This window comes from Elgaria multicarinata, chromosome 10, assembly GCF_023053635.1.
Source record: "Elgaria multicarinata webbii isolate HBS135686 ecotype San Diego chromosome 10, rElgMul1.1.pri, whole genome shotgun sequence".
Taxonomy (NCBI): domain Eukaryota; kingdom Metazoa; phylum Chordata; class Lepidosauria; order Squamata; family Anguidae; genus Elgaria; species Elgaria multicarinata.
In genome coordinates this window covers 16,213,992-16,226,091 of record NC_086180.1, presented here as the reverse complement: position 1 = coordinate 16,226,091, position 12,100 = coordinate 16,213,992, and the positions used below count along the sequence as shown (strand labels likewise).

Sequence of the window (12,100 nt, the reverse complement as noted above, 5' to 3'; positions counted from 1 at the left end):
GTCTGTGCTGCGTGCATGTGGCCATTTTGGATATTCAAGCCACAACTGTGGCTTTTCATGTCATCTGAACCTGGCAAAGGCGGGTTGTTTGTGTAGTTAACAAACAACCCACAACCCTACAACATCCCATGGGTTCTGGGTGGTTTGTTAACCAGGCCAACAACCCACCCCTGCCGGGTTTGGACAGTGCGACAAGCCACAGTCACGGCTTGAATATCCAAAAGCTGCCTGGTACACACCAACTGTGTACCAGGCAGCTTTTAACTGTGCATATTTATTGTTTTATACTGTATGTTTTTATCTGTACGCCGCCCTGAGATCGTAATGATATAGGGCAGGATATAAATGTTTTAAATAAATAAATAAACATTTGCTGCAACCCACTGTGACTTAACTAAGCCACAGTGGGCTGCAGTGATGGTGCGAACCTGGAGAGCGTATTCTTCTATTCATACCTATTCTATTCATAAACATTCTATTCATAAACAGAACAGAAAACTAGGTGAATAAGGGCATTTGTTAGCCTCCTAACACTGGGGGTTATTACCATTACTGTGTAGCTGTACTCTCCATACAACAACAGAACCCTCCATATCGTCAATATTAAATTGGAATCTTTGTGTAATGCAGCTAATACTTTTTTCCCCAAACTGTTATTAAATCGGTATCCATTTGACGCCGATATCTTAATAGCAGAGCCCTTTCTTGCAAGCAAAAGGGAGTTAAAATCGGATATTAGTCTGTGGAATTGATAAAAATAGCGGTGGTGAATAGCAGGGGCATCTATCGCACTGATCCCATTCAGCCACTTAATCTAAAGGGATCCAGCAGCTACCTCACACAGGCCTAGAAGCCTCGTCTCAAGCGAAGTTGCCTTCGAACACGAGATATCAAATGCGTGTTTCTTTGTTGGATGGAGGATAGATATTAATTCAGCCTATGTGGCAATAGTGGACAGAAATGCTGTACCTCTCCCTCCCCCCTCCCTCCCCCTTTCAGAGCGCCGCATATGATTCTGATTGGCTGTAGCTATGCAGGTCTTTTCTCTCATTCTCTTTCTCTCTTCCCCCCCCCCCGCTTTTTTTTTTTCATCTTCTGTTGCTGTGCGGAGTTCGGCTCTGACACAGCATCAGCATCATAGATGAGATGCCAGCAACAGATGCTGCACACCAAGATTCCCATCCGTAGACCTAATTCAAAAAGCGGTCCAGACAAGGGAAAACAGAAGAAGTGACAGAAGTGCGGGAGGGAGTGGAGGAAGGGGTGAAAAGGAATCATCTGACCACACCACCACCACCCCAAGCAGGGGGGGAAACCCACCCCCCAACAATAGCCATTCATCTCCCCAATAAAAGAGAGGATTTCTTCTCCTGGCTTTCGCAGTCTGATTGCCTACTGCGTGCTGATTTTTCCTCTCCCTCTCTCTCTTCGGCCATGTCAAAGCAAGGAGCCAGCAACATGATTGATGGAGACTCAAAAATGCCCGGCGATGGAAGAGAAGAAAGCTCTTTGGGATCAATAGCAGAGAGAAGCGAACGGGAAGTTGGACGGAAGCAAGGAATTGTCTGGAGGAATGTCATCCTAATGGCCTTGCTCCATTCTGGTGCTGTATATTCACTGTTCCTTATCCCCAAGGCCCATCTGTTTACTCTGATCTGGGGTAAGTTATTCTCTTTCCCTTCCATGACTACAGGTTTTATTGTTTTCACAAAGGGGAAGAGTCTGGGGTGGATTTTTGTGTGTGTGTTTTTGTCTGTTCCCCAAGGGATTAGTTCATAATACAGGGGCAGTTTTTGTCCGTCTTGATTCCCAGAAGATCACATTGAAATTTCTCTCTCTAAAATGAAGATATTCAGCTTGAGATTGCTGGCTAGATTCAGTAGTTTAAAAGTTCCATTTCTGTTGGAAGAACAACGTTCTATCTTGGGCACTGGGGAGACGTTTGCACGATCAAACTCTCTTTATTGATCTAGCATAAATGACCGCGCTCTGTCTTTGTGCCCCTCAAATTTCCTAATGTCAATTGAAATCACCATTTTTTGTTCGTAAGTGGACATGATCCCAGGATGGAGGGACAGTCACCCTGTAACTATCACCTTGATTGTTTAGACAAAAGAATGACCCAAAGGTTAGCAAATCTGCATTAAGCTGATCTTGTGAACGCCCACTTTGAGGCTGCCTGTATGTGCCAGATATGTGTCGTAGCTCCAGGATAAAGTGATGGTGAAGCAACTATACCTTTTCTCACAACTACCAAGGGGGAAAGTGTGTGTGTGTGTGTGTGTGTGTGTATGAGAGAGAGAGAGAGAGAGAGAGAGAGAGAGAGAGAGAGAATAGACGTGGGGGTGGGCGGATGGTGATTATAGAAAAACCTGTCCCGTGATCCAGAACTCAATCAAGGGAATCTTATTTTAAAGTAATATGCATTCATGATCAGTGTGTATAAATCATTTGCCATCCTATAAAAGACTTCGTAATTCGGATTCACTAGCACCAGTCCAATTTACTTTAGAATCATTCCTGAATGGAAGCGTGTGTTAGCCTTGTGTGCCACAATCCTATACACGCCTACTCAGAAGCAAGTCCTGTTGGGTTTAGTGGGGCTTACTCCCAGGTAAATGACCATAGGATTGCAGCCTCAACTAAATGACTGAGGGAAGGACTGGAGGAGATAGAGAATCTGACCAAAGCGCTGGGCAATTGCAACTACAGAAGCTATTAGAATTGTCAGGGCTTAGCATCTTGCAGGATTAGGCCACAGGAGTCCGTTTCATCCATTTGCTGCTACTATGATAGATATTTTTCTTGCTTTGTGAATAATACTGACCTTATTTATTTATTTATTTATTTATTTATTTATTTATTACATTTCTATACCGCCCAATAGCTGAAGCTCTCTGGGAGGTTCACAAAAATTGCTGCCTTGCTGCGTTAGCATCTCCTTCTGTCTAATGTCTATTGCGTGGAGTTACTGTGTGTCTGCTTCTGATCATGCTAAAAGTCAGAGTTTTTAATTTCAACCAGGGCAAATCTTGAAAGCCGTGTTCCACAGCAAAGAGCTCCTCTCCTTAGAGGTGACTTTCCCCACCCCCTTCCTTTGGCCAGTTACGCAAAGAGAAGAGTGCCTTTGTGCATAACTGTGGAGCTTTTCCCTCATTGCCACTCACTGACCATGCATCTAGGGTTATTATTTTGTATATTGATTTAGTGATTTGCAAACTAACAGACACAAACAGGTCCCTGCCCCAAAGAGCTTACAATCAAAATTACGACAGTAAGTAAAACAGCAAAGTGAAAGACGGAGGTAATAAAGGATGAAGGTAAGAGAATGTAGAATGGAAAAGGGAATTTCAGCAGGGGTGAAATTCCCTCTTCATCACAACAGTTAAAGCTGCAGGAGCTATACTAGAGTGACCAGATACAAAAGAAGGCAGGGCTCCTGCAGCTTTAACTGTTGTGATAAAAAGAGAATTTCACCAGGTGCTCCATGCATACAAATGACACCTGCTGAAATTCCGTTTTCTGTTCAATTGTTAAAGATAAAGGAACCCTGTCCTCCTTTTCATACAGTCACCCTACAAATTTTGGCTTTGTTTTAGTTAAGGGTGAGGCAAAAGGGGTGAAGCCAGAGGTACAGATTCAGTCCCCCTTTCCCATGACCACCAATTGTTGGTGGCATCCCGGGTTTTCTGCAGCTTTTCCCGCATTCTAAAAACTTGAAATGCTTCTTTTAAGGTTTAGTTACTGGCAGTAAGCGCTTTAAGCTAAAATATGCAGGTGCTTTTTGTATTTGTGGCCCTGCCCCTTTTGGCTTTGGCTCCACCCACCACTGAAATGATGCCCCAGAATGGAGCTGGGTTCTTCAGCAGAAAAAGTTCACGATATCTGGGTTGAGCCAACAGTTTAATGGGAAAGTTGGCTTTTACTGCGGGGTATGAACGATGAGGCAGAGTAGATTAGGAGACAGAACTTCCTGGACAATGGGCACATATTCCTAGTAAGTGTTTTCATCCTTAAATTGTGTTGTTGGTAACCTAAGTAGAACCCAGTGTCCCTTTCTTGCGAATATAAACTGTTCGCCTTGCACCTTACCTGATGCATCCTTTGTCCTCTGTTCCCATTTCACAGTCCTATTGTTTGCCTGTGTAACGTGTACCTGTAGCCTTTCTTGAGTGCAAGAACTCTGGAGCTGCTAGTCCAGAAACCGTCCAGAAGAATTCTTTGTTTCTTCTGCATAGACATCCTTCTCTCCCCGCTGCCCCGCCCCCTGTGCTGAAGCGGTATCACCTACGCCAGCTCTTACACTTGCTAATTCTGAACGTGTAAATTGGTTCTTAATCTGCGCATTGAGTGCTTTAGAGCAGGGGTGCGCAACCTTTTCGGCCTCGAGGGCCACACGTGGTCCTAGCTCGTGCCTTTTTCTCCAGCTCCCAGTGAGGAAAGAGCATTCTGTAGCAGGATCACTGGGGGATTGGCGGCAGAATAGGCTAGCAATTGGCGTCAGCAGCCACAACGACAGAAAGACAACCACAGTGTATGTGTGTGTCAGGGGTTGTTAAGGTCTTGGGGAGGGGGCATATGTAACTCCTGGACCACATGAGGCTCCCTGGCCACAAGTTGTACTCTCTTGATTTAGTGGATGTACTTGGCTGTATCTCTCCAGTGCAGAAATGCTGTTCGTGCAGCATTCTTAAAAATTTATGTATTACAGCTACATTCTCCCTGTATTGCAATGACATATTGTGCCTCTTTTGCATTTATTCTGTTTTATTTTTGGTTGAAAGTAATTTAATTGGTTAACTGAAAGCTGTGCATTTCCTCTCTTCAAATGTTGGAATGCATGTGTGTGTGTGTTTTTAAGAGGGTGGGGTGGAACAGCAATATATCTATACCCTTGCAGCAAAAAGAGAAAACCAAACATCCTCCTCTATCCATTGTGCGGACTGAATATTGTACTATTGTCTTTGAATTATTGTTAGAGGGATGCATTCACTGGTCATCAAGATAAACCCCAATACCCCCATTTTACATAAGGGGAAGCAGAGTCTGAAGTGTAGGACATTGCTCAGGAACACCTATTGAAGTTATGGCTAAACAGGGATTTGAATTCCACGTTCCAGATTTGGAGTAAGCTGTCATCAGTACGCTGACAACATCTAGCTCTGTTTCTCCTTTTAATTTGAGTCAGATAAGGAAGTTGGAGTTCTGGGATCAGTAATGGAATGGATAAGGTCTGAGAGCAGTAATAAAATGGATGACAGCCAATAAATTGAAGGTCAGTCCCAACAAGATGGAGGTATTGTTGGTGGCTGGTTTGTGTGACCAGGAAGGTGATGATTATCCTATTCTCAGTGGGGTTGAATTCTACCTAAAAGGACCAGGCTTGTAGCCTGGGGGTGCAAGTTAGGTCTAGTTTTGTCACGAGAGGCCCCAGGGTCATCTTTAGCACAAAATACCTTTCACTGGAAGGGACCCTTCCTGGGTAGAGATAGCTTTGCCACTGTTATCGGTGCTCTGGGAATCTCTACGTTAGACTGTTGCAACATGCCTCCGAAAATGCCTCAGCAACATGAACTGGCCCAAACTACAGCTTCTAAACTGCTGCCTGGCTTTGCCTGAATAACAGTCTCATTTCTGGTATTCAGGTAGTGCGTTTCTTCAGAGCCTGTGCTGGCTGCTGTGTGTTCATTCCTGACACAATTGTACAGCACCATGTACATTGGTGCTGTACAGCACCATGTACAACACCTCTGTACAGCACCATGTACATTGATGGTGCTATATTAATAATAATAATAATAATAATAATAATAATAATAATAATAATAATAATTGAAGTGCTTGTGCTTTTCTCCTTTAAACTGCCCAGAGAGCTTCAGCTATGGGTTGGTATAGAAATAATAATAATAATAATAATAATAATAATAATAATAATAATAATCTTTTAAAGTCCTAAATAGTTTGAGACTCGAGTGTCTGTAAAAGACTCCCTTCTTTCATCTGCGCCTCAATGAAGTTTATGTTCATCATCAGAGGCTCACATAATCATTAGAGGGTCTTCTTTGAGTCCTACCTCCTCCTGAAGTTAAATAGGTGGGGCCTTGTCAGTGTTGGCACTCTACATGTAGAATTCCCTCCCCAGTTAGGTACTAATTTAATGTTTCTTTGGTGTTAGTGAAAATCTTTTTCATTTACTCAGACCTTCCACTATGTTTTTAATCTGTTGACAAATGATTTTATTTATCTATGGCATTCATATAGCCTGCCCAATAACATTTATTTTCAGGGTAGCTCAGAAACATAAAATAGTAAAAATTATTTATTTATTTATTTATTGCATTTTTATACCGCCCAATAGCCAAAGCTCTCTGGGCAGTTCACAAAAGTTAAAACCATCAGACACAAATCAAAATATAAAACAAACAATAGTATAAAAACACAATAAAAATAATATATAAAAGGACAACCAGGGTAAAACCGAGTAGTGGTGGAGAGATTTATGCAGATTTAAAATACAGATTTAAAACTGCAAGGTTAAAAGACTATGATGATACAATGTTAAAACACTGGGAGAATAAGAAGGTGTTCACCTGGTGTTGAAAAGAGTATAACGTACGTGCCAGGTGAACCTCTCTATGGAGCTCATTCCTCAGCCAGGGTGCCACAGCAGAGAAATCCCTCATAAAACAACAATTCCAGCAATATATATATATATATATATATATATATATATATATATCAGGAGAGATAGAAATAAACTCAGTTTCATAGCACAACTGAAAATTAGGGATGTGCTCCGCTTCTAATCGGACCGGCGAATTAGAAGCGGAGCGGGGTGCTTCGCCTCCCCTTAAGGCGGAGGCGAAGAGGATTGAGGTGAAGGCGGATCCTTCGCCTCGATCCGGAGCTACGCCGGAAAGGTTAGTGGGGTTTACCGGGCCCTGCCGCTATCTCTGTCGCCCATGCGGCGACAGTGGCAGGGCCCGGTAAACCCCCCCACCTCTCCTTTACCTGCCTCCGTCCGCGGTCCCTCGGCTTCTTCAATTGAGCGCGCAGTTCAACCAGGAAGTCTAGGCCACACTTGCGGCCCAGACTTCCTGGCTGAACCGCGGGCTCAATTGAAGAAGCCGAGGGACCGCGGACGGAGGCAGGTAAGGCCCCCCTCCCCCTTGGTCCCTTACCGGGCTCTGCTGCCGTCGCCGCACGGGCGGCGACGGCGGCAGAGCCCGGTAACACCCCCCCCGCCCTCCTCTCCTGGCCTTACCTGGCACCACTCCCCTCCACTGTGGAGCTCCGATTCGGAACTGGAGCTCCGCGGCAAAGAGGAGCAGAGTATGGGCGGAGCGGAGTGGGCCGATCCGAAATTTTCAGATCGGCCTGCAGGGCGGAGCGGGGGGGCCGTGCACACCCCTACTGAAAATATACAACATGTAAATTAGTGGGTTACAATTCAAAACTTTCAAATCACAGATTTTCAAAGGTCTGAGAGAATAAAAAGAAGTTTTCTCCTAGCAATGTCAAAGAAATCCATTTTGGGAGTGGAGTTCAACAGGTTTTCCTAGGTTCAGCCCCCTGGACTTTTTTTAAGTTCCTGCTGCAGAGCCCGACTTAATCTACAGCGAAATCAATGCACAAAATGACTAGAAAATCCATAGACTGGCCTGATTTGATCTACAGTAAGTAGCCAGTTTGTGGACTTTCCAGGCATTTTGCACATTTCTCCACACGGTTTCCGCAATTTGTACAAAATTCCGGGCAATTCTTGCAAATTTGGCTGTAATTTGGACGTATTGCTTAGAAATTCGCACAAACTGAGGAACCTGCAAAAAAGAAAATGCACACACACACACACACACACAAAATTCCTAGAATTTGTGGAAGCATCCGCAGCTCTACTCACAAACACAGATCAAGCCATACACTCCACAGAAAAACTTTGAGTAAAAAAAGAACTGGATTTCCCAGGAACAGACATCCCTATATTCACGTAATGCTGAAATGATAATAAAGGCGACTTCAGGTGAACCTCGCAGGAGGACACTCTACAGCCAGGATAACTATCCATTTCACTTCACTTGGTGGGGACACCTAGAACAGAGCTTCCAAACTGGAGCTCAAAATTCCGATAGGTTAGCATAAGTGGGAGAAGGAGATTTTTCAAGTCCTTTGGTTCCAAACCTACACTTTGAGTTGATCCTGGAAACTATTTCGTTACTGACTCTGCGGATTTTGTGGGTTTGACTTGCTTTGTTATTGCTTTTACAATTTTTATTTTGAGAAATCTTATTTCACCTGGAGCTTACATTATGGTCCCTTGGGCACCAGGTGAAGAACTTTTTTATTCTCTGAAGGTTTTAGTCCTTCAGGTAAAAACAAAATAAAACCTGTATGTGTGTTTTAAGATCTTTGCACTACTGCTGGCATTTACAATCTGGGTTTATTTTGTCGTTTTAACTTTTAAAGGTTTTTTTATAGTATGTTATTGTATCATAGGGTTTTGTTTTGTGAACTGCCCAGAGAGCTTCAAATATTGCATTGTATAGAAATATAATAAATAATAATAAATAATTATTATGTAGTAAACTTATATCCCACCTTTCTTCTATTGTGAAATTTCAACATACATGGGATTCCCCGATGGTCTCTCATCCAGGCACTGACCAGACCAGCTTAACTTTTGCAAGACTGGGCGGTTTTTGTGAACCGCCCAGAGAGCTCCGGCTATTGGGCGGTATAGAAATGTAATAAATAAATAAATAAATAAATAAAGACCACTGTTTCATGTTACGTGATACCATGCCCTGGCAGAGGGAAAGAGAGAGAAACAGAGAGGTCATTAGATATATTTTTGTGATGATTGTACATCTCTCTGGAAGTAGCTAATTTTATTATTTATTTACTTACAATATTTATATACCACTCCATATCTAAACTAGATTCTGGAGCGATGAATGTAAGAAATAAAACTGTAAAAAGATTTTTTAAAAAAGATTAAAACAGCATATTAAAATGGTTCAATTAAAAAACGAATACCAATAAAAAAAAATTGAAGTATGGCACGTAAATGTGTTTAAATAAAGTTTGGGTGACCAACTGTCAGGATTTCTCCGGGTTTGTCAAGGTTTTTGTTCTATCCTGGGTGTTGGGGAGATTTTCTGTAATTTTCTATAACATCCGGGAATGACATGCTTTCCCCTTTAAGGCTGCCATTAGGGTGGCGGGGAGGGGGGGAATGACGCACTTTACAGAGGTGCATCATTCTCCCCCCACTGCTCCAATTGGGGCTTTAAAGGGGAAAGTGTGTCATTCCTGGACATCATAGAAAAGGCCCCGATTGGAGCAGTGGGGGGGGGAGCACAGGAGCAGGAATGACACACTTCCTACTCCACTACAGAGGAGGGGAAATCGTGCTTTCCAGGGCCTCCGGAAAGTGTGCTTTCCCACCCTTCCTCCTCCCACTGGGTGCCCACTTTTTTGGTTTCCCAAATATGGGCACCCTAATAAAATATCAAAGCAAATTCCACCACCCAGTCCTGAGGAAACCATTCCCCCCCCCCTCAGAGGCATGCAGAGGAATCAGCTCTTTCATCCAGCTAAAAGCAAACACAAGAATTCCCTTGCTGGATCAGACCATGTAGCACAGCATTTTGTTTCTAGGCTAATCAGCCCGGTGCCTCAGGGCACTTGTGAGCAAGTCATGAAGGTGATTCTTGTACTCCTGTTATTTATATCAGTGTCTGGTACCCAGAAGTTTGCTGCCTTTAACATGAAGTTATGTCTACAGAATAGCCACTGACCTATATCCTATCCAAGAACTTGTCCAATTGTCATTTTAAAAAGCCATCTAAGCTAGTAGCCATCACCACATCTTGTGGTAGTTGCGATAGACCTGATTTACATTGTCCTGTTCAGCTTCCATTTTAAAAGTCTCCAAACTCCTCTTAGAAAACAACAACACTAGGTTATCTGTCTTATGTGTATTACAGCATCTGTCACCTAGACAACCAAAACCTGGCAGGCTAATTTAATTAGCCAGTTTTGGGGTTGGGGTTGGGAGGGCAAGTAGAAATTTGATTTTACCTGGTAATTTGCATCAAGTCTAATTTGATTATGAATGGAAACATTGTGTTAGTATAAGTTTATTTGCTTGGCTTTTTATAAGGCCTCTCTCTCTCTCTCTCTCTCTCTCTATTTCTCTCTCTACATCTCAGTCTCTCTCTAAAATGTTGATTAGTTCACTTTGTTAGTGGTAGGCTGGGTCCTCTTGTCCAATACTGTAGGGGTTTGAGAATTTTTAAAGAGGTAGGTCTGGAAATCTCTTTTCCTCTCTATTGTTTCTAGCTACTGGATTCGTACATGAAGGACACATGGTTTGGCTGGAACAAATCTGGAACTCAGAGTCCATGTGGCTGGTGCCATCTTGGACATTTTGAAATTGCCTGAATAAATGCGACGGCCAGGAGTGCCTACTATCAGCTTTGGCTGATATGCCAGCTGTGCCCCTTCTTAGGGTGACCATATGAAAAGGAGGACAGGGCTCTTGTATCTTTAACTGTAATGGAGAAAAGGGAATTTCAGCAGGTATCAACTGAAGAGGGTGAAATTCTCTTTTCATCACAACAGTTAAAGCTGCAGAAGCCCTGCCCTCTTTTGTATCTGGCCACTCTACTATAGCTAGCGTAGCTTTAATTGTTGTGATGAAGAGGGAATTTCACCCACTTCAATTGACACCTGCTGCAATTCCCTTTTCTACATTACTGTTAAAGATACAGGAGCCCTGTCCTCCTTTTCGTATGGTCACCCTACCCCTTCTTAGAGTTGGAAGACCTAAAGATGGTAGTGCACACGCTGGTAACTTCGGGGCTCGACTTCTGCAATCCCCAGTCTGGAAACTTCAACTAGTTCAAAATATGGCAGCCAGGTTGGTCATCAGTACATATTACACCAATTTTAAAATCACTTCACTGGCTGCCAGTTAGTTTCCAGGCGAAGTATAAAGTGTTGGTTATTACCTTTAAAACCCTACATGGTTTGGGTCCAGGTTACCTGCGGGATCGCTTTCTCCTGTACAATCCAACCCATACACTCAGGTTCTCTGGGAAGAATTTACTTCAGCCAGCTATAACTAGATTGACAACTGCTACCCAGAAGACCTTCTCTTCTGCTGCTTTCAGACTGTGGAATAGCCTGCCAGGAGAGATTCGCCAACTCAACAGGCTTACTGTATATAAAAAAGCTATAAAGACTGATATCTTCCGGCGGGCATACCCAGTCTGGCTGTTATTTTAATAATGTGTTAGTTTTATATGTTTTAATCAGTTTTATGTATTTTATAATATTTTCGTATTCTATGTTGTTCCTCGCCTCGATCCAGAGAGAGAGGCAGGTAAGAAATAACTATTATATGATGATGATGATGCCAGATAACTAAAGCACATTTATGCTCAGCCTGTTTGTTCCATTATGTGACCAAAAGGTTGCCTTTTTAGCCACATCTATATTCTTTTTTTTTACGTTCCATATTTTAAGTGGTCAGATTTCCTAAAAATAAATCTATTTGCATCTATTGCCCTAGCCTATATCTGGATTTACGTAAATACTCTCTTGTATTGTGTTACATGTTACTGATAAATTGCAGGTTTTGCTTTAATGATAACTTGAGACATTATTGAGTATTATTATACATTTTTTCTTGGGTTGTGTGATTGTTTTACTGTTGAAGTTGAAGGTCTAGAGAAGGTTTTAACTTTAAAGGCAATCTAAAATTAATTTTAAATAAATAAGTGTAGGAGGCTGATAAAAAACACACACAACCCTGCTAAAGTGTGGGTATCCCACAGTAGGGAAGTTCAAACATTAATTCTTCATTGTGTGAAGAAATACATTTCTTTTGTCAGGCTCTTAGACCTACTTCCAATTGGCTTCATCACTAGGTAAATTGGAATTCGAATCTCCTGAGAAAGGGAGAAATATTTATCTCTGTGAAATGTTACTATTATTGTTTTTAGGGAGATGCTTCGGCTTGTGCCTTAGGACAAGGGGAGAGCCATATATTATCTCCTAACTTTATTTTTGTAATGATTTGTTTAATATATTTTTA

At 42.4% G+C, this 12,100-nt stretch overlaps 1 protein-coding gene across 1 annotated transcript in view; it reads left to right on the top strand.

Moving 5' to 3' along the window:
• The first annotated feature begins 1,419 nt into the window (after positions 1 to 1,419).
• The window catches only part of SCD5 (stearoyl-CoA desaturase 5), a 58,139-nt gene continuing 47,458 nt past the window's right edge, over positions 1,420 to 12,100 (top strand). The window contains exon 1 of the mRNA XM_063135230.1: positions 1,420 to 1,660. Coding sequence (XP_062991300.1) covers positions 1,435 to 1,660 — 226 coding nt within the window. The 5' untranslated portion in view covers positions 1,420 to 1,434. The remainder of the gene's footprint in view (positions 1,661 to 12,100) is intronic.